At 38.8% G+C, this 23,169-nt stretch overlaps 1 protein-coding gene across 2 annotated transcripts in view; it reads left to right on the top strand.

The window, feature by feature from the left end:
* Positions 1 to 23,169, top strand: part of Fmn2 (formin 2) — a 291,955-nt gene that overhangs the window by 199,587 nt on the left and 69,199 nt on the right. For both annotated transcript variants that reach the window (XM_035444830.1, XM_027418908.2), the window contains one exon: positions 17,879 to 17,930. In XM_035444830.1, coding sequence (XP_035300721.1) covers positions 17,879 to 17,930 — 52 coding nt within the window. The remainder of the gene's footprint in view (positions 1 to 17,878; positions 17,931 to 23,169) is intronic.

Raw genomic sequence — 23,169 nt, 5'->3', positions numbered from 1 at the left:
CCTGGGAAAGGTTTCTTCTATGATTTTGTTCAATATGTTTTCTTCACCTTTGAGGTGGGTTTCTTCACCTTCTTCTAAAGCTATTATTCTTAGGTTTGGCCTTTTCACGGTGTCCCATATTTCCTGAATATTTTGTGTTAGGGATTTATTGAATTTAAGATTTTCTTTGGTTGATGAATCTCTTTTTCCTAGTGTATCTTCAATGTCTGAGATTATCTCTTTCATTTCATGTATTCTGTTGGTTATGCTTTCATCTGTAGTTCCTGTTCGTTTACCCAGTTTTTTTATTTCCATCATTCCCTTGGAATTTTTTTTGTCTCTATTTCAGCTTTCAAGCTTTGAACAGTTTGAATTGTTTTCTTTTCTTGTTTGGTTGTTTTTTTTTCTTGGCTTTCCTTGTTTTCTTTAAGAGATTAATTTATTTCTTGCAATTTTGGGGCTGTCTTTTCCTGCATTTCTTGAATTTTTTGTTTGTTCTTTCTTCCATTTCTTTTTTTAAAAAGATTTTATTTATTTATTATGTATACAACATTCTGCTTCCATATATATCTGCACACCAGATCTCATAATGGATGGTTGTGAGCCACCATGTGGTTGCTGGGAATTGAACTCAGGACCTCTGGAAGAGCAGTCAGTGCTCTTAACCTCTGAGCCATCTCTCCAGTCCATCTTTCTTCCATTTCTTTAAGGGATTTTCTCATTTCCTCTTTGAGGGTCTCTATCATCTTCATAAAGTTGTTTTTAAGGTCATTCTCTTCTGCTTCATCTGTGTTGGGATGCTCAGCTCTTGGTAGTGTAGAGTCCCAATATTCTGTTGGCCTCATATTGGTCTTTCTATTGTTGAATGTGTTCTTATACTGTTGTTTTCCCATTCCTTCTCCCAGTGGGTGCTACTGGGGTCTCTCCCTCTTCTGGTGGGTATGGGTCCAAAGTTCTCTTCTGGTGGGTGCAAGGTGGTCCAATACTCCAATTGCTCTCCTCTTCCCATGGGTGGAGGCGGGACTAGTACCTCAAAGTAGGCAGACTGTGGATGGCTTGGTTTACAGGGATAGGTTCACCAGGTCGCAATCCCCAGGCCAGTAGAGTCTGAGAAGGGCAAGTGGAAGTTGGGCCAACATAATTTTTATAAGACTGAATTTTGGGGCTCTTTATTTCTTCTAGCTATCAAGGCCAAACTCTAAAATCAAACTTATAACTATAGAAAATGCTACCTACAAAGCATATGTCAAATGCTTGCTTATAATTAGGTTTTTATCAATATTAACATAGCTGTGTCATTCCAGCTCTTGCCCTGGTTAATCACTGGAGAATATTTATATTTTATGTATCCAAAGTCTGTTTAAATGTGCCTAATTCTCTAATGTAAAATCTCTTGAACAGTTCAAAAGAGAGACCGTGTCTAATGCTGGCCAAACGTTTTATTGCATTAGCCCCACAGTCTAAGAGAAACATCTCTTATCCTTATAATCCAGCTATTGTGTGGTCTGTGGATCACATTCTCACAATCTTTGTGGATTTCATCTCGTCCCAGAACCCACTTATTCATCCAATTTTCCCCTCCCTGCCTTCCTACTTCTACTCAAGCCAAGATTTCATGGTCTCCATTTCAACATCTCTTTCTTGGAAATGTCTCTCATGTCTACTCTAAAATAGGCAGTTGGAGAAGGCTGGCGTCTGCTGATTTGAGGCATTCAGTTTGTGAAGGTGCTAGCTCTTCTGTGATCAGTAACATTGAGTGTAGATTCACTAATGATGTCCCGACCTCTGCCCAGCTTTGTATTCATTACAACATTTAACTGTCTACAACTGCATTAATTGTTCTTTCCTCAAAAGTAGAAGTGCCACTGAGAGCAGCTTTGTCAGCTTCTCTCTGTGCTCTTAGAGAATGGCCCCAGCCCAGTTACATGTCTTGCTCTCCAGCCCTGATACCAACAGTCTTCCTCAAGACCATTGTTTTCTTGGTTTTTATCTGTTTCTTCTATAGCAGTGAATGGGAATGTGAGATAGTCCTTACAAGGAATCTAATGCCCCCTTAATTTCATGGCCTGAAACTATTGCAATTGGTTTCCAAAGGTCAATGTTGTAAGGTTTTCTTTGGAAAATTAGGTTTCTAGACTTCTTCTGAAACTGCTTATCTTCTCTCCTCTTAAGCCATCATGGATTTTTTTTCTAGCCCTTCTATCTAGCACTCTAGTCACCTTTATTTGGAATTCCCACACATAATCAGAGATACAGTGACAGACCATTTGAACTCATATGTTCAATTCCCCCCCCAATACAGTCAAATGGATACCCTATCCCTATCCAAGGCAGATCCTTCCACACCCACTAAAGATTGGATACTCCTCCATGGGTCAAGAAATCTATTGTCTTACAGAGCAGAAGGGCCCCAAAGGTATACCTACGTAGACAATAAATCTTTTTAGTGGCTGTGATATGTTATTATTAGAAGGATGCTAGATAGATGGACAATTGAAGACAAAGAAGGGGGAATGCAGAATGGAAAGGGGTGGACTCAGGAGCAAATCAGGAGCCACATCATATGGAAGGGAGCAGTGAATGATAAGGCTGAGAAAGCTTCAAAGAGTCGACTTTGTGAGTCCATGTGTCTCTGAATGAGAAGCTTAGGCTGTCTCCTGATATTCCTGTAGCAAACATGGGAAAAGCTTAATTGGAGGCAGATTAGTCTTTGAAGACGGAGGTTCCTTATCCAACTGTCATGGTACATGACCAGAGAAAGGAGAAACTGAGTCCTGATGAAGTGATGGGGTTGGAGGCAGAATAGATTTGTCTGGTTATCATAAGCAGGAGACACATGGACATAGATGATAGATAAGTACCAAGAGTTCAGATTTACAAGACAAAGTATCTCCAAGCAATAACATAGAGAGGGTAATGATGCTTTGAGTGCCCCTCATCCAAAGTGTGTAGGACCAGAGTGTTCCAGTTTTTCCATTTGTTAGAATGTGAAATATTGGCATTGATTTTTTTCCACTTTAAGATTTCAAAAGTCTGCTCTCTGAAATGATCCAAAAGTCTGACTTTTTCGAGCAGTGGTATCAGATATTGGAATGTTTGGGCTTGTAAATCTTTGGGGATGGGTCCTCAAAGGGGGTGGGGAAAATGGAGTGAAATGTGAGTACCTATATGTAAGTTAACAAGTGTGCATGCCCAGTGAGCAGGTGAGTATGGGTTGGACTCAGCGTAGAGTCCTACAATTGATAAATAGACATCGTGAGCAAGGGGATTATTGAGTGGTCAAGATTACCAAGGACAAGAACAAAACAGATCTGTGAACGGTATTCTAAGAGAATGGGCAGAGGAAGGGAAGCTCCCATGGGTGTTAGTCTTCAGATAGGAAAGAAAATTAACAGGCTCTCTTGTAGTTGAAGCCTGAGTTTGGAAGACTTTCAAGATGCAAATGATCCTTTCTCAATGTGCAACTGTATTGAATGGCATCTTGGAAGGCATATATGAAGGTCTACCAAGGTCACTGGATGGACCATATTTTTTGGATTCATATGAGCAGAAACCAAATTTGTAAGTTTTAACATTTAAAACAAGTGAGGAAGCAGAATGGAATTGCTATGCATCAATTTAAAATAGTATTGTGGGGCTACAGTACTGATACATGACCGTCATTTGAGTCAACTATTTAATCAAATTTAGGATAATTTAGATGATCTGAATTTTATGGCATCCATAATGGCTTTGTTTTTGCCATATATGATTAGGAAAATTAATTCTTAATATCTACATACCTACATATATGTATGTATGATCAGGATGCATTTGTTAGTTTTTAAAAATTTCTTATGTGAATTGTTTTGGTTATAGCATAAAAAAGTAAGATAATCGAGTTTGCTGTGAACTCTTACAATTTCTTATTTCCTCAGAACTCAACACACTCCTCCTCCTTCTAACCACCTAATCCTCTTGATTTCTGAATCCAAGCTGTACTTTGGGCAAACTGTCCACAAAAACTGTAATATTTCCCAGCTCTGCTGAACCTCAGATGTATTAGGTTTCATATATATTGTGCTTGTGTTGTGACCTATGAGAATCAAAATGGAGCCTGGACTTCACTGTGTTTTACTCATACTTTGACTCATATGTACTTTAACATTTAATTAAAAAGGGCATAGGGTTCTCCCCATGCTAGTAAATGAAGTCTCTACTGTCCTTTCATAAATGAAAAAACAGCAAATGGGATTTTTCACAAAGTGCCCATATCTCATGGTGTTTCAGACACTTCTGCCCTTAAGCATGGTGAATTGAAGCTGAACAATTCCTGTGAGTTGAATCAAGAGGAAAACGCATAAATCTGTAATCACATGCTTATAATTAGAAGGGTGTTGAAACCACAAGTCTTAAATATACAATCCCTGGTATTGGTAATACTATACATGAGAATGAAGAGATGCTGAAAGCAGGGTTAGTAACTGCCAGATCCCTGGCAGTCCACCAGCACTGAGGCTTTTCTATCAGAAATGGTACTGTCTACCACAGAAGCAGGGCTCCACAGTCAGGAGTGCAGTGGGGTTGCTTTAATTTCTTTTCTTCTTTTTTACTTTTAAGCATCAAATGGGAATCCTTTTCAGTAATGAAAAAGAAAAAAATGGGTATTTAAAATAATCTGTTATTGACCATTTGAAAAAGAAGCATAATGTCTTTTAGTCTATTGGCTCTTAATCAGTATGACAATAACTAATCATCAGGCCTTCATAGTGTTTCTTTTATGCTAAAAACCTTATTTTAGTTTCCTTGGAGTAGTCTGAATAGGCATGATGGTCTCCATTTTATAATATTGAAATGAAAGTTCAGAGGGCTTCATTATTATTACTTTGGGTTTTTTGTTACTTTTGGATTTTTTTCTCAGTGTCTCACTCTAGTCTAGACTGGGCTGAAGGTCACAATACAGTTCAAGATGACCCTGAGCTTCCATTAATACCCCTGCTTCTACCTCCTTACTACTGGGATTGCAGAGCTGAGCCACCATGTCTGTTTCAGAAAGCTTATTGATGACTGAAATTGCACAATAATTAGACTGTGGTCATACTGGAGCCAAGCCCTGGCTGTGATTGGAGCTATTTTATTTTAATTTAAAAGCTGTAATAATAATAGGGGAATCCAGAGAGATGGTAGACAAAGCTACTGTAGAGTGTTGGCGAAGGACGGTTACACTCAGAAGATCATCCTTAGCAGAGCTAAATGAGGGGAATAATTGCTATTAGTGAGAAAGGACAGAGCCAGAGCCATTTCCCACAACACATGATTATTCCATTTTAGATTTCCATGAGCCTTTCTGATAATTCTTAACATGACAGAAGCACAAAGTGGAGGCAACGCTTGTGAAAAAACATAGCTCATGTCTCCATTTCTCTGTGGGGGTTATATTTCCAACAGCCTCAATCACCCCTTCGGCAACTGAGGATGAGAATTAATCAGAGTTCCAGAAGGCCTGAGAGGGAATTCATTCCATCTGAGAGTCTCTCACAAGTGCCTCCTGTCTCTTTCTACTTGGGTATTCCTGCCAACACACCATAGTACACATCTCTCACCTCTCTAGAGTGGGGCAAGCTGTACTACCTTCAGCATCTAATACATTACAAAGAGCCAATAAAGACCTCATTCCCAGAAGGAAGAATGGCTGCATTTCCAGTGCCAGTTCCTGGGTCCTTCTGCCCTACCCATGTTTCTTAGCATTGTGATATCTTGTGACTACTTCTGTATCTTCACCACTTTATGTTTTGAGACAGGGTCTCTCACTGAGCCTCAGTACTTAGGTGTTGCAACTATTTACACATCAAGTTCCTTATTGGGATCTTGACACAGTCACACAAATATCTATATAGATCATTCTGAGGAGAACCAGAATCCCTAGTGTGTCCATGCTTTCATCCTATGAACACAGAGCACATTGCATGTGTTTAGGACTTCTACATACATGAACAAGTATTCATGTCTGTCTGAAAGATCTTCCCATCTGGCTAAGGTCTTTACTTTTTGGCAGATGTTCCCAGAGACCTCAATTGGGGCTGTACTTTATGAATTATATTTACGGTATTTGAATGTACATAGTTTTCAAATAACTATTTAGTATAGACTACAAACTTCCTGAACTTTCTTAGTAATTTTCTGCTATTTTCTTTCCTTTTTATTCCATTTCTTTTTCCCAGCAATATTGTATTGGCTGCTATGTCCAGTCTAGTACATAAATAAATAAATAGAAGAAATGCCATTTGCAAAAAGGCACTAGAGGGATAGAATTATTTCGGCCTTGTTTGCATGCTCTCTACCTTAAACTGGTTGAAATTTTTATTTTTATTTAATTTTCCCATTCTGCTGCTTCAGAGATTATATCCTGTTTCTTCACGTGTGTGCGTGTGTGTGTGTGGGGGGTGTGTGGGTATGGGTGTGGGTGTGTGTGGGGTGTGTGTGTGTGGGTGTTCAAGTAAATTCTTGTGTGCAAATGTTGGTATATTTGAGGCCAGAGGTCATGGCCATGAATCTTCCTCAATAGCTTTCTACCTTTTGTGTGTGTGCAACACAGTCTCTCACAAAGCTAGAACTGCTTCATCTCCACCACCTCCTGTACACTGGGATTATAGGCACACGCCAGTGCACACATCCTTTACATAAGTTATGAAGGTCCAAGCTCCATTTCTTGTGCTTGTATGGCAGTCACTTCACCAACTTAGTCATCCACCTGCCCCCTTGTGTCTTTGCTTTTTAATGTATAACTTTGCTATTATAACACAATTCTTCTGTTATATTATGATGTTTAGATATATTCACAGTGGAACAGTTACTAGAATTAAGCAATTTAACATATCTATTATTTCAAAGTTACCTCTTTATGCATGTGTGGCACCCAAATCTAAAATTCACTCTCCTATTGCTTATTCTCTTCATAGCATATGTTAGTTATCTGAGCTTAAACATCCGTTGTGACTACAGCTTTGTACCATTTGACTTCCATCTCCTTATACCATTTGCCCTTTCTAGTCTTCTGTTTCAGTATATTTGAGGGCTAGGGGGAGTTTGGCTTTGCTTTTTTTAGATTCCACATGTTCGTGACATCATACAATATTTTTCTTTCTGTTAACACAATTCTTTAACCAAGTCTGATGTTGCTATTTTTGCTCCCCTTTAAGCAATACAAATCTGCAGGCTCTTACTGTTAATCTGACCTATTTATATGTCACTCTTTTGCAGTGGTTTAGCCTTATTCTATGCTTTCTGTGATTCCTAAAATAGAGAATTATCGTTGTTTTAAGTATTCTGTTTTGGGCTTCAGTTTAACAGTTGTATTTTCTCCATGCACCATTTCTTCATCTCATGCCTACCTCCTTAGGTTATTTTTCTCCTGTCTGATGGCTGTCCTTTAAAAGCCACTTTGCAATGAACTCACAGGTGTCAATTGCTCTTATCTGTGTAAAAATGTCTTTATATCACATTTGCTTTTTTGAGGCATGGATGTGTCAATCATGAAACATTGGGTCCAAGGGCAATAATTCCTTTTAGTGGTCTGGAGGTCCTGACTCATCTGTTCCCTGCTGCATTGACAACAACTTGGGTTCAGTTTTTGTCTCTTTGTTTTCAGTCTGAATTTGCTCTAGGGCCTTGTTCATGTTTTCTATTTCTCTTTATATTTGTTTTGGGTAATCATCAGAAGGCTCTACCAAACAAGAATTATTTTAAAATAAATTCTATCCTCGCATGTTAATACAGCACTTTGTGTGCCAGAGCCCAGTGCACCATGAGGGTTCAGCTCCATGTTGAAGAGAAGGTTCCACTTCCATCAGAGCTACTACAGGGTGAACACATGTCCACGAGGTCTAATCCGTGGGGTACAGTTTCTGCCTTCAAGCCACTTCCAGATACATTGCAGGATTCTAGCCTTGGTCAGATTATTTTCCTGTTTGTCCATGCAAGGAAAAGTTCTAAGTGTCAGTGATAGCCCTAGGAAATGCTGCCCTACACCTTTGAATTCCTGTCCCTTTTTGTTTTAATGGCCTCAGAGAATTTTCCTTATTTTATGTCAGATTCATTCATGCGTTAACTTTTATTTTTTTCTTGGGGTGTGTGTGTGTGTGTGTGTGTGTGTGTGTGTGTGTGTGTGAGAGAGAGAGAGAGAGAGAGAGAGAGAGAGAGAGAGAGACAGAGACAGACAGAGAGAAGAGAGAGAGACAGACAGAAAGAGACAGACAGAGAGAGAGAGAGAGAGAGAGAGAGAGAGAGAGAGAGAGAGAGAGAGAGAGAAACCCTGAATATCCCTTATCTGGCAAGTCCATAATATTGTTTAAAATATAGGCCTACCTTGTTTTTTTGAATATTGGAAATTATTTACAATAATTTGTATCAGTGTGTCCTCCCAAATGACTGTATTTCATTGTCAAAGTGTCTAAACTTATTTGTTAATGTTTGTACTTACCAGCCTTTTTTCCTAATATATAACTATGTGTATTTCTCAGCATGTGTAGTGTGTATATAGTACATGCTTAAATGTTGAACTACTGGATCAATGCCTTATCTATGATGCCAATTTTCTCATACACTGCCTCACTCTGCTCATTTCCCTTTTTGTTCCTATTCCCTGAATCTACTCCACACCAATTCCAAGGCATCAACTCCCCCAGCCCCAAATAATCTCTTGCCTTTACAACACCACTCATGCTGGCATTATGTTATTGCATGAACATGAACAACCTTCTAGTTTTCCATAAAAGGATAGGGTGTCACTGTCATTATTACCAAAGTGTGTGAATTTTCATTGTACTGCATCTAAACTGAATGTTTAGAATGTTGCTTGTGTGTCCTCCATGTGAGGTGATTAATACATAAATAATTGAATGTTTTTATAGTTAATTTTACTCAAGGCCTAGTCTGCCATGAATTTCTGAACAGACTTCCTTGTTGTTATTAGCAGAAAGCTAAATACTTTAGAATGTTTTACTGTTTTCTTTTTATATTTATTTTATTTTATGTCTATATATGTGCACTACATACATGGAGGAGACTGAAAGGTTAGCAAATACATGCAGGAGGGCAGTGGATCCCCTAAAACTGGAGTTACAGGCAACTGTGAGCTACCATATGGGTGCTGGGAGCTCAACTCAGGTCTTCTGTAAGAACAGTAAGTGCTCTTAACAGCTGCGCCATCTCTCCTACCTTAATGATCTCATGGTCTTTATCTTCTTTTCTCACCCAATGCTTCTGCATCATGGTGAAAGCTTTTCAACTGATGAAATGCCCTTAGCCCTCTATTCCTGGAATTTAATTCACTCTCCACCAAAAAACTAACCTTAAAAGGCTGTGTAAGAGTCTCTATTCATTGTTGCCATTGTTCTAATCTCTAGCAATAGGAATAGCATTGATGCTTTGAGTCCATCACCATTTACAGTTCATTGTGGTACTATGTGTCCAATTTGGTCCAAATGCTACACAATGTAGACGCTCTCTCTCTATTTTAACTATTCTTTTCATTGTGCTGGCAGAGTCACCTTTTGGCTTCACCCTTCAGTTATGTCTCATTTCCTTTTTGTTTTGGATATAACATTTTTTGCTTTGTGTATTTTTAAACTCTGATTTTAGATATATCCATAATTAGAATTAGTTTGTCTTTCTGTTGAATTACTTCTTCAGTGTAGTACTTGACTTTTTCCCCTAACAAAGTTTCTCCTTCTAACGTCTAAGTCATCTAATTTTAATTCAGCCATGTCAGCTTTATTGTGATTAGTGTTTGCACGATGCCATTTTTATCCTTTGACTTTCAATCTAATCTAAGTACATGTCTGTATTTTTAAGTGGATTTCCACTAGATAGCATGGAGCTGAAAGTTTTTATTCTAACAATCCTGCCCTGCCTTTCAGTTGGAGTGCTTAGACCATTAGTTTGATTAAAAATATGATCGGGTTTAATTTATCTTTATATATATATATATATATATATATATATATATATCCTGTATGATATTTTATTCCTTCCTTTTATAGATTGGGTATGTTTTAGTGTTCCATATTTCCACTGCCAGCCTTTGGTATCTTCAGGATTGCTCTCATGTTCTGTCCCATTTAATTCCTCACTATCTTCAAATACAGTCATACCAATCTTCATTGGTACAAAAACCTTAAAGTGACAGGCTTCTATTTCTCCTGTAATCCTTGCTATTGTCGAGCATTTTAGTTCTAGATATATTGTAACAAAATAATATCTTATTCCTAATTTTTAGTCAGTTATTTAGAGAAAGCACACTTCATATTCATGCTCAAATAGTACTTTCCAGTTCCTTTCATTTGTTTATATAGATCTAAGGTTTCATTTCCTTGAACACTCCCTAGTGTGTACATTTCCAGGTGCAAAATTGTTCTAGCATGTGAATGCTTGTAAAGTTTTGTTTAGATTCTATTTTTGAACAGTTGTGCTAGACAGCTTTCTATCAATGTGACAAAGGACCTGAGGTGACCCGTTTAAACACAGGGATGGTTTATTTTGATTAATGGCTTCTGAGGTTTCATTTCAAGGTCATGTTGGCCCTGTTCTTTGGGAGTGCTTGGCAGAAGAAGCTGGTGTGCCTTCTGCATTTGAGAGGAAAAGGAAAACAGAAGGAGGAGGAGGAAAGATTTTGTCCCAGTATCTGATATCTCCATGGGCATCTCCCTCTGGTAGGCCCACTTCCTAAAAGTGCTACTGTCTGTCAGTAGCATGACAGTTTGGGAACCAATCCTTTAAGAAATACTAAGTCATAGCTGTATGTGTGTTTTTCTACACACAATTTGATAATTAATTCTTCTCTGCTTTCAGTTTATGATGAGAAATTGGACAGCTTTACAGAATATTCATATATGCAGAATAGGGTGGAAGCTGATGGTTGTATTTGCAGAGCTGGCTGTGTTTTTGCTATAGACTATAAAATACAATACATTTCTTTGCCTAATGCAAATTCAAAGTATTTGACTTTGTTTGGACATATCATTTAAATATGATACATGATTCAGTCTGATGCCTTGTAAGGCCTCTTTTTAAAACTTGCTTAGGCAATCAAGAGGAAACATCACTGTGAATGTGCTAACATGATGTTTTCCTGCTCGAGGCCCTCAAGGCTACTCTATACCTCTTCTCTGCTGGGCTCTTCAGACTTCCACATTGACCTTGAAGGACCTTTTGGGTGGTTCTTCCTTAGCAGGTCTTTGCTTGGGTTTGTAGTATTCTATCGTAGACACATGCTACTTAATACTTAACAAAACTCTGAAAGACCTTGGGGGTGATTTCTTGCTGTGCTTTTATGAAAAGTTGATTTCCTCTCTGGACCTCTACCTCTTGGGTTTCAGCCACTTCCAACTTCTTAGAGTCCCATCTGGATTTCTGCAACTCCCCCAAGGTGATGAGCTTCTGTGAGTTGCCCCTTCCAGGGCCCATAGTCTGGACACTGACTTTTAGAAAGCAATGTAGAGAGATGGAGGACTAAGGAGCTCCCAGCCCTGTGCTCCCCATACTCTCATGGATGAAAACTACTGTCTTATGCATTTTATCCACTTTCCCGATAGATTAGAACCAGACAAAGATGGCCCCAGCAATGTCCACAAGTGCATGCCTGCTTGAAAAGTGCATCTCTGTACTTTAAACTGAGTACATTTGTGTACTTCACTCTGTTTTTGTGCTATCACATCACAGCCCATCGTCCTCAACAATTTCCTGTCATGCTTCCCACCTTCTCTCCTTAAGCCTTCCTTCTTAACACCTGGAGTGTTTGCTTCAGAACCTTGTTTCTTACCATTTTCTGTATACACTCTCAGATTTCTATATCTTCTTATGCCTAGGACTTCCTCATCATTGTAGTCCAAACTCGGATGCCTTCACTTCCTGCTCATTGGTGTTTGTCTCAGTAAGCAAATCAGAGTCTGGTTTGTCTGTGCTCACGAGAAATTTGACAGCATTACAACTTTGGAGTCCATTGGCATGACTTTGAATCCTGTCACTTTCAAGTAATATTTATTTCTAATACCTTGTGTGACATTTTCACTTTTAATTGCAGGACTGTAAACTGTAATAAAGGAACTTCCTCATTGGGGTTTATTATTGTAGGTTATTACATATAAAATTAGCCTAGTATTATGCACATGGGATGTGGTACCCCAATATAGCTATTGTTGTTGTCTAATATATGGCCATAATCTCTCTCCCCATTGATCATTTTCTTGATGCAAAGGTCTATACAAATATACTACATGAACCCCAATAAACAATCCCCAAAACACAATAGATGCGCAAATATTTGTTGAAATATTGGAATGCTCATTTATGTGGCTTTGATTTCTAGAATTGAAATGCCCTCATCTTCAAACATTGTTTTGGCAAGTAATGTTAGGAAGAAAAGAAAACACATTGGAGGAGCTTTTATGGTTTTCAGATTTTTATTTCCAGCTGTTTTATATTTTGATGTTTCAGATACAGCAGTCAGACTTAGTGGATATCGCTTTTAATATTGAAGGCTCAGCCCTAAGATACATGTGTTTGCAATTTTAACAGATGGCTTATAGTGTTTTGGTTTCCACCTGAGGGGTGCTCATTTAGAGTCATCTTGGTATCAGTGTGTATTCTTGACTGTTTTGGTAGCATAGTTGTTTCTTGGCAAAGGAAGAGACAGGAGTAGGCCTGGGTGTGTCTTCATTTTTATACTACATTAGTGGAAGTTGAGTAGAGATTGCCAAAGCCTATAGATGGAGTAACACACCACTTCCAGGTATAATTTGTTTTGAAGTTAGGTGATGTTAAGAATTGTTCTAGTTGGAAATAGACAACTCTTGTAGCAATATTGACAGAGTGTTTCACATGTGTGTGCATTGAATATTTTCCCAAGTCTTGTCCACTTTGGGTTTTTTAATATTTGGAAGCATTCAGATGAATATATATCAAGTTCTGTAATGGCTTTACTGTAGTTTGGGTTTTGCTAAAAGCCACATATATCAAACTTTCTAAGTATGTGTGGTTTTCAATTGTATGTGTTGTTAACAACAAGCATTAATAGTTTATGTTTGCAGATAAATATGTATGTGTGTATACATATGTATGTGTATATGTATAAATATATATATATGGACAAAATGATACATATTTTACATGAAAAGTTGATATGACCTCAGCACTAACAGGTAGCTATGAATTACTGTAAAGGCCAAATTTAATGCAGTATTTCCAGATACAGGCTTTGCTCCTCCGAAGCCATTCTAGAGCAATTGTTTTATTGTCCTAGAAGCTTCAGCAGCACCAGGGCAGGGAGTGCAGTGAGGTGAGGCTTGACTCTTTCTTCTGCTGTCTAATGGAAGATACTCACAGAATCATCCTGTGTGACATGTCAACCCTTCCCAGATTTACTTGACTTTTAGTACATTGTCAAAAGGAGGAGTGTCTTAAAAGTCACAAAACCAAAAGCAATATATTTGCGGCTAAATGACAACCTCGGATGACTCAGAGGAAAGGCAGTGCATCTGTCTAAAGGAATAAGCCATACTGGCTGTACTTAAAAGCGACCCAAATGCACATTCATAGCTAATTATAAACAAAACTAGTTAACACTTTAAATAAAAGGAAAAATAGCGCAAAGATTTAGAGCCTAGACAAGTAGATGAAAGGGCCCTGAGTTGCCTTCCATCTGATATTACTCAGAGGCAACTCTGTCTCCAATTACCTGGGAATATGTGGCATTCCCTCATGAAAGCTGAAGTTCAGAAAGGGCGTCCGTTCAGTGCCTTTGCTTACTCACAGTCTTTTGGAACAAGGTCAGGAGAAATGGCTCACATTGCCAAAGAGTCTGGAGCCAGACAGAGACCAGGGACACCAATCACTGGGTGAGAAGACTAACTTAGTAGGGCAGCAAGCACCAGGAATAATTTGTGGGGCCAGAGGTTGGGGGGAAGCCGCATCCGTGCTGCCTGTGAAGATGTCCTCAGGAGTGCTGGTTTTAACTGCTTGCATGCTCAGTGGCCCAGAACCATCCAAGCCAGTGGCCGCTTTGGTAGAATCAGACTAAGAGGATAGGCTTACACCCTAATGCTAAAATAAATGAGCACAAATAAAAGAAAGCAAAAGATGAAAGCTGCCTCCTAGGAAGTTTAGTGGTAGTGTTTGTTTGGTTTGTTTCCCAAATGTTGTTATATGTATTAAAAAAGAAATGAGCTATTCCCTCTGAAGAATGGGGGATGGAGTCTTCCATGAATTCTGAAATGTAAATAATTTTAAGTGATTACTTGCTCATACTTTAATCATTTGTTGATAGCTGATTGTACATATATAGGAAATCTCCACAAAAACACCCAAGATTTCAAAACTCTTAACAGAATCATGTGCACCATTAAAAATTACCTCCAAATAATTTGTTTTACTTTACTTGCTGTGTGTGTGTGTGTGTGTGTGTGTGTGTGTGTGTGTGTGTGTCAGGGTCAAGGAACAATTTAGCAGAATCTTTACATGGCTCCTGGGGATCAAACTCAAGTTACCAGGCTTGTACAGTAAAGCGTCTCCAGCCACTGAGTCATCTCACCAATCTGCCACAAGCAAATTTTATATCTCAGGAAAAACAAAGACACAAAGACACACACACTTCAGGAAATTTAAATATTCATATAACTTGTTTGTGGTACATGTAGAAAGTTGCCTTGATTTCTATATCACCTTTAGCAAAGTCATAGTGAGTGTCTCTGCAGATGCACCTGTGCTGAGATTCTGTTCACTGTGCATAAATAGCTTGTACCCTCCCCAACCTCTTGGTGAAGGCAGTTATTTTTTGGTGGTGGTGGTGGTATTTTTTTTTTTTTTTGGTTTGGGTTTTTCAAGATAGGGTTTCTCTGTGTAGCTTTGGAGTCTATCCTGGCACTCGCTCTGTAGACCAAGCTGGCCTGGAACTCACAGAGATCTGCCTGCCTCTGCCTCTGCCTCCCAAGTGCTGGGATTAAAGGTGTGCGCCACCAAGCCCTGGTTAAAATCACATTTGATTTCAGTTGTCTGGGTTCATCTTCAGTACCCCAAGCAGCCACAGCTTGCAGTGTCACCTAGTTAGCGTCAAAATCTATGTCATAGTGTTTGTACAAGTGACCCCAAAAGGAGACTCTGACAATAAATCATTGATTGCATTTTTGTGCAAAGCTTCGTACTACATGAAGTATGCACCCCAACTTTTAAGGCATTTTGTTATGTTGAACAAAGACCTGGCAGATAATGGGCAAGTGCCCTACCATTCAGCTCCATCCCCAGCCCTTGAGTTTGAAACAAGGTTTCACTGTGTAGGTCAGACTGCCAGGAAGTTTGGGCCCTCAAACCCCAATCTGGCCCCTTGGGATAATAGATCTATGCCACCATGCCTCTCTCTCAGAATATTTTTTTTTCCTTCAGATTACAATACAAAAGGAAATCTGCCTGCTCCTTGAATTGTTGACTCTATGTTAAGGGTTGAAATTTGGCCTTTAATGTGCTTTCTTTGATCTCTAATTTGACTGTTTATCAAAGCTGATTAGATTTTCAATATACAAATCCTTGTAGCTTGAAAATCAGGCAAAAATAATGGATAGTAGAGAAGTCCTAAGCATTGCCTGTTATTCTAATTTGACTTTATTATTGTAGCATGGTTATTAGGTTTGGTAAGGAGATCTGTTTTTATGTTTTATTTCTTTGGTATGGATCAATCTCCTGCCACATTGGATTAAAGTGGTTTGGTTTTTAATTTTTTTTAAGCCAACTTTCTCAGGCACTGAAACAAGAGCTGTGTTGGTACACATCAAAAGAAATTATTACTGTGAAATACCAAGACTCACTTTATTCTCTTTTATCATGATTTAAGGACATACATATTTAAAAAGCTGCAAGAATATGTTTTCTATATCTTGATATGATGTCAAAGCATTATAAAACAGTGGTTGGTTCCTGTCAAGGTTTTTCAGATCTTCAGTTCCAAAACTTAAGGAAGACATTTATTTCACATGCACTGGTCATTGTAGTCATTGTGCCAAATAATTTGCATATTTTGACAAGTGAATCTGATTGCCAAATGTCACGTGGCTCACATTAATCTCATGGGAATTGAAGATAGCTCTTGGGAGTATCCATTTCATGTGCTTTTATTTTCATAAATCATTTACTTGGACCTTCTAAAATAGTCCAGAAATTATTTCCATAAATTCTTTTAATCTGTGTATTTTTCAAGAAAACGAGCAAACAAAAAAAATATCCTTTGCCGAAGTCATGTTCATTCAGGCTGCTTTTGTTATTTCCCCTTGAAGGCACTGTATATGATTCTAGAATCTTTTCCGGAAGCTAACCCTGTTTTCTTTTAGGCACCCTGAGGCTGGATTTTATCATAGTCCGTTCACACTAGAGCCTTTTAGAGTGGAGTGTCTAATGTGCTTCCCAGTCTTCAGTGCTGCTAATGATAGACCTGTAAACTCCTGTAAACAATCTAAAGTACAAGAAGAGAAAGGAAAGGAGAAAAAAAAAACTGCTGCCAACTCAAATGATCCCTGTTAAATGTTGACATCCACTGCAGAGAGTGTCAGCCTGACGCTGTGTCAGGACAACAGAGATGCTGTACAGACCTTCAGTCAGAACAGTCATTAAAACTGTAAAATTTTAATGAACACAAGCTGTGCTATTGTGTTTTAAGTAGTGAGAGAGACACTTTAACAATTCCCAAGGGATCATGGGTTTTATTTGGACAACACTGCCATTTTTTGTGTGTGTGATTGTAGAGTTGATTAACTTACCCTGTTCCATTTTGCCTTATGATTTCTCCAAATGGCCCCAAGTATTACCCAGTGGGGAAGGATTATAAATAGACAACTTCTTTGTTAGTGGGTTTTTTTTTTTTATCTTGTGCAGGTCTGTTTTTATGGGAGAGGTGTTATGAAGACTGTGTAGGTGTGATAATGATGTTTTCCTATAGTGTCCTATAGCTTGGTGGTTTTCTACCTATGGGTGGGTAAAAATCATGAAATTGTTAATTTGTGAAGTCATAACTTATCTTTCACAGTCTTTAGAACAGACCAAAAATAATGAGTGCCTGACTTAATAGTGTCTCTGAAATATTTATGCCAAATATATACGCATGATGAAGAGAGGAGAGTTGTAGAATATTTCCATAACTTCCTGGAATTCTTACTTCTCATAGAAGGTGAAAGTTGCTGTCATATGTTTTAGTTAATGGAGTCACTGTCTGATTTTTAAGTAATTTGATACCTTCATTCCTATTCTAAGTCTGATCCGTGAGTTAATGTCAGGCATCTTTATTTTTAGAGTAGGGAAAGATAGAACAAATGAAAGCTGAGTTTGGAGCTCAGTGATAGAGCACTTGCCTAGTACAGGAGAGGTTCTGGATTTGATCCCCAGCTCTGACAAAAATTGCAGAAAAATGGGTGCATAATTATGTCCCCTTTTCAGAGAAGATCATTTTAGTCACTTGAGATCTGTCCCCAAACACATGACTACAACAAGTTTAAAATGTGTATCACCTTCATTTGTTTACATTTCCAACTTGATGGTTGTAACTGTGCTTGGGAGAATTATTTTCAACAATGTGTTGATCTTTAAGTCCTGGCATATGAGAAGTGTATCCATCCCTTAGGTCACTGTGTCAGAGGCAAATCAATTATCCAAAACATAAAACCTTTGGTTAGTTATAAAAAAAATCTTTTATGTCTACATATTAGTGTCAATTTAATCCAATTTATTAATATTTCTAGAATATCAGTGACCTTAATAGGGTTAAGATAATATCTGGCTAGAGAACATTAGAATTAATAGTTAAATCTACTCCATGTTATTTTGATTTTATATTCTCTGAGATGGTAGAGCCCTGTACCTATCTCACCTCTTCTTCTTGCATTTTTAGCCAAAATTGATCAAGAGTCACAAGAGGCTGCCCTGACAGAGACTCATAAATGGTAAGGCATCACTTTCCTTTAATATAATATTTCTTCTCAGAATAGCCTTATAAAACTTTTTGTTTGCTTTAATCCTAGGAACCAGTAATTGGTTGTAGGATATTTTGTGTTTTGTTACTTTCAAGCAAACAGTTGGAATCTAATGTAAGAATGTACTTTGCGTCCACAGTGAAATTCTAAAAGCTGCTATGACACATAATTGCTAAGTTGTAAGGAACAGCTTCACCTGTTTCTGATGGGTCTGAAGTAAGGAAATGCAAGATTATACAAGATATGGAGAAACTGGATTTTGTTTTGGCTGTCCTTATTTTTTGTTGGCATAAAAATAATGAGTCTTATTCCTCAACACCTTATCTTCCTTCCCTGTTGTTCTATCTTCTGATTGGTTGACTGTATTATAATGATGATTTTTCACTGTTTTTTAATTTTATTTAATTATATAGCTTTCCATTTCCAGCATTTCTTGCTGGTTATTACTGTTGTTATTATCTTTTTCTTTTTGGTAGTGTAAACTTTTCATCCATACTGCCAGCTTTCTGGTTTTGACTTTTCTCTCCACATCTTGGACTGATACATTAGGTTTTTCAGTCCATTTATTTGTGATTTCCTTGAGGTCATAGGTCAGTTTTACACATGCATAATTTTTAAATCATTTTACCCACCTCAGCTTTTTAATTTAGTAGCTGAGGAGCTACAATATTTTAGTCATGCTTCCTTGCTTTTTCATGTTTGTGTTACATTTTGTGCCTTTCTTGTTTGCCTATCTCTTCTAGTGTTATTTGAGGGATCTTTTATTGAATGGCCTTCTCTCTGGGGCTCAGTTTTCAGCAGAGGTAAAGATAAAATACACTGTATTTAGGTGAGCCTCTGTTTACCACCTCCTGCTGCAAAGTACAGCACGGGCCTGGAGAGTTTGCTCACTTCTTCTCTTCTCATTCTTGTTCTTAGAACCCTAAGTGTTTGTGTGGTCTCCTTTCTCTTACTTTTTGGATTCCTGAATGTCTCCCCTCTTTCTGTCTTTTAATATAGTTCTTTTTCCTTATCCTGATTTTTCTTCTTTGCTCTGAAGCTTGGAGGCAGCTTCTAATCCACCATCTTACTCAACAGTCCTCAGGAGCTTGTTTCAAGAATAAAAGAAGGGTTAGCGATAGGAAACTTCCATTTCAGTATATAAAATAACTGCACAGAGGAATCCCTGAGCTTCCTTAGGTGAGCTGCATTTCTGAAATGAGGATTTGTAATCAGGGACATTACAAATTGTTGGAAAAATACCTCAGAATCTCCATCTCTGTCTTCACTCCTTCTTCCCCTCTGCTCTTAGTCATTTTCTAGGGAAAATCTTTTTTTCTTTTTTTCTGAAAAACACTGACTAGTAACAAAGAGAAAGACGAGGGAATGTATCTACAGAAAGAGCACTGGAGGAAGATATGGGCATAGAGGGTTGTGAGACTGAGGGAAAGCTGAGAAATTGACTTAGAAAACCAGTTCACATGCTTATAGAATCTAGCAAGTCTACAGTTAGCCAAGCAAATCCAGAGGTGCTGATGTTGCAATCTTGATTCTGAAAGCTGTCTGGAGACAGCATTCCTTCCTACTTGAGCTCCTCAGCAGAAGGACTTCAACTGACAGAATGGGGCCCATCTATGTTGTAAAAGGAATCTGTGGTCCTTAAAGTTTACTGATTTGAGTGTTAACCGAATCTCAAAGCTGACTTCTCAACCCTATCTAGACATCATAACCCACCCAAGGACACATGACAACTACCAAGCATACTCAAAAGAGACACTGATTCCTCTTTAGGAAAGAATCTTATTGAATAAATTCCTTTATTAGGGCAAGTTCCTAGTAGTCTCTGCACAGATACCACACATTCAGCAGCTCTTGAGTTAATATCAAATACTGTGCTAGGCAAACTGATGAAAGAGTTGGCAAGTTCTAAGAAAGCAAAAGCTGAAGTCAAGACATAAATCATAACAAACACAAATTCAATGAGTTGAAAACACTAATGGTAAAATGTTTGGTACAACAGTCATTGTAATGTTTAGAAATAAAAATAAGTAATGGGTTATCTGAAACATTTGACATTTCCCCCAAAATGTATCTTTCTATCATTTCTCTTGCAATTCCATGTAGCCCAGGCAGCACTCAGTAGTAGCTCTGTGAAGAAAGGCGGCCTAACCCTTCTAAGGGCCTTTGCTTTTGAGCCAGGTCTCTTACATGCCATAGTGCTAGACCTTAAACTAGTGTTAATACCATCAGCTAAATAGTATTTACTTTGCTAAAGGGGATTAAATAACCTGCTCTCTGGTGGATGTTTTAGTACTTGTAAGTGATTCGTAAATGTTATCTACTGTGTTCTTGTTGCACAATTGTCATCATCAGAGATTACATGTGGCTGTCCGGCTTGGGGAGATGGGGCAGTTAATGAGGTGCCTGCTTCACAGACCTGTCTGAGTTCAGCCTGATGGCTCCCACGTGGAAAGCTGATGATGGCCATGTGCATCTATAATCCCAGTGCTGGCAATGCATAGGCAGCAGGACCCCTAGACCTTGTAGGGCAGCTTGTCCAGCTACATGGGTGATTTACAGGTTCAGCAGGAGACCCTGCTTCGAAAACTAAGGTGGAAAATTATAGAGAAAGATACCCCAATGTTAACTTCTGACTTTCATATAAACACACAGATACATGCACAAACACATGCATATACATGTTCTCTCTCTCTCTCTCTCTCTCTCTCTCTCTCTCTCTCTCTCTCTCTCTCTCTCTCTCTCTCTCACACACACACACACACACACACACACACACACACACACCACCTGATGGTAGAAAATTGTCTGTGAGGAGGAAACCATGAGAGCAAGAGGCTGTGCACCCGGGGTTCTCCTTGCAAGTGTCACTCTGGGCGAAGTGAGCCACTGTCTTCTTCCTGCTGCTCTGCCTAAGAGACCTGGCTGTTTTTGGAATAGAACTGGAAGAATTTCAAATCTAAAGACTTTGTCAATAAGGGAAAAAATTGGAGGCTTTTGGCAGAGAAAAAAAAATGAAGAGCATTCTTGTATCCCATGATGCAGTATAACAGAGAGCTAAGCTTGGCCAAACTTATCAGAAGTTTAACAGAAAGAATGGGAGACATACAAGAATGATCCTTCTGGGATCACAGTTGATACTGAAAGTTTAGAAGCCTGTACTTGCTCTCCTGTGGACCTCCAACCAGCATAGGACAGACAGAAACCTTCTCCAGTCTGGTCTGGGATTCTTTGTTGCATGTTGCAAGCCATATAACCTCTGACCAACCTCTGGCTGAACAGTTCTGACTCTGAGAACTCCCAGGATGCCAGAGTTAAAAATAAAATCTCACAATATTTACTCTCCATGACCCATGTTTGCCAGTACTAAGTAAGTTCCTGCTTCTGAAGAATTGCGTGCAAGCAAGGAGAAATGTTTTTGCTTGGTGTGCTGAGAACACTACTCTGTCAGGTTGACTGGCTGTTCTCAGGCTTATGGGGCAATGGTCAGTTTTCACCAGATTCTAAATTTCCATGTCGCCTTTGTAGCACAGTAAAGCCTCAGCTATATTCTGTACCCTGATACCTGCTACCCCCATTAGTGGATCACATGAGAACTCAAAGCCTTGGTCTTTTATGACACTCCCTTTTGTTCTTGACTTGACTTCCTTACAGTCAGCTAAAACTGAGACAAAGCATACATGATACTCGTTACAGCTGGGTTCTAGATGTGTCAGTTCACTCAACGAACCCGTTGAAAGGTGAGCCGAATTTGTGCTCATTTAGACCCACAGTGTCTCATCTTCTTTCTATTTTTTATCTTTATTCTTGTCATTTTCTATGTACCATGTTATCATGAGCCAAATGAAATCCATCCTGGGGATAAGACCTAGAACAAACAAACTTGTTCTGTTTGTGTAAGTTTGTGCTCACAATCTTGGTCTTCATTTCCCAGTCTTCCATTAGCCCTTTCTGACCTTGAGACAGAAAATACATTGGGATGTTTCATTTCAATTTATGTATTGACAGCCTCTTAAAGGCATTTTCACCTTAATACCTGGTTTGCTTGCTTGCTTGTTTGTTATTTAAATTTGGGTGATATGGTGAATGCTTAAGAAGACTTAGTTTATGTTCTGTGAGTGATCCAGTGATGGCCTGGTGACAGACTTGATTTTAGAAATAAGTGCCATTTGTAAGTAACAAGGATTGCTGAGTTGGGGTTCAGACGTGGGAATGATAAAGTATGACCATGTTTATTTACTGAATACCCTTCCTCCGTCAAAAGAGAAGTGTCTCAAATTTTGAGGCACCACATCACACTGTATTGTCACAGAGGCTCCTGGCAGAGAAGGTAGGATTGGGTGATGGACAGAGCCTTACTGGTTCATTGGAGCCAAGCTCTATTTCTTCAGCAATGTATCAGGTGAACCATACCATAGTGTCTGGGACTCGCCTTCCTCTGCCCTCTGAGGCCTCAGCTTCTTTGGGTATTGTTGGTGAGAGAGTTTCCTAGAGAAACTTAGCTACATGAAATGCTTGCTAAATTAAATGTTCATGTGCAATTCACATGCATGCACATGCCCACAGACATGCAAGCACACAAAACTTCACACACACACACACACACACACACACACACACACTCACACACGATGGGGAATGTACTGTGTATGTTTATCTTATTGATAGTTAAATAAAATACTGTTTGGTCAATGAGACAGCAAGTTAAACAGGACTAGGAGTCAAAGAGGATTCTGGGAAATGTAGTAGAGAAGTGATGATCCAGGCAGGAAGTGACATAGCAACGAGACTCATATTTAAATGAAGGAGAAACAGGAAGTGCCCTCTTTCCCCTCCGCTCCTGTGGCACAATGTGATCCACCGACAAGGAGGGACACCATTAAGGGTTCCGATTAGATAAGTCTTATAACATATATAGATTTATGATAATTAAGACTGAGCTAACAGATGAGAAGTCCTAGTCAATGGCCAAGCAGCTTTGAACCTAATACAAGTTTCTGTATATTCATTTGGGCCTAACTCGGGCAGGCGGCTGGCGTAAAGCACACACATGGCGGTGGGGCTCAGGCAGCTTTTGGCGGAAAGATTTATTGAAACACACACACACACACACACACACACCACTCGGAGACATGCAGATGGGGCATACGTATAGAAAGAAATGAAGTAAAAAATGCATTGTTCACACACACACACACTCATGCACACACAC

This window comes from Cricetulus griseus, chromosome 5 (genome assembly GCF_003668045.3).
Source record: "Cricetulus griseus strain 17A/GY chromosome 5, alternate assembly CriGri-PICRH-1.0, whole genome shotgun sequence".
In the NCBI taxonomy this organism is placed as follows: domain Eukaryota; kingdom Metazoa; phylum Chordata; class Mammalia; order Rodentia; family Cricetidae; genus Cricetulus; species Cricetulus griseus.
The sequence above is the reverse complement of the archived record's forward strand: the minus strand, read 5'-3'. Positions and strand labels throughout refer to the sequence as shown.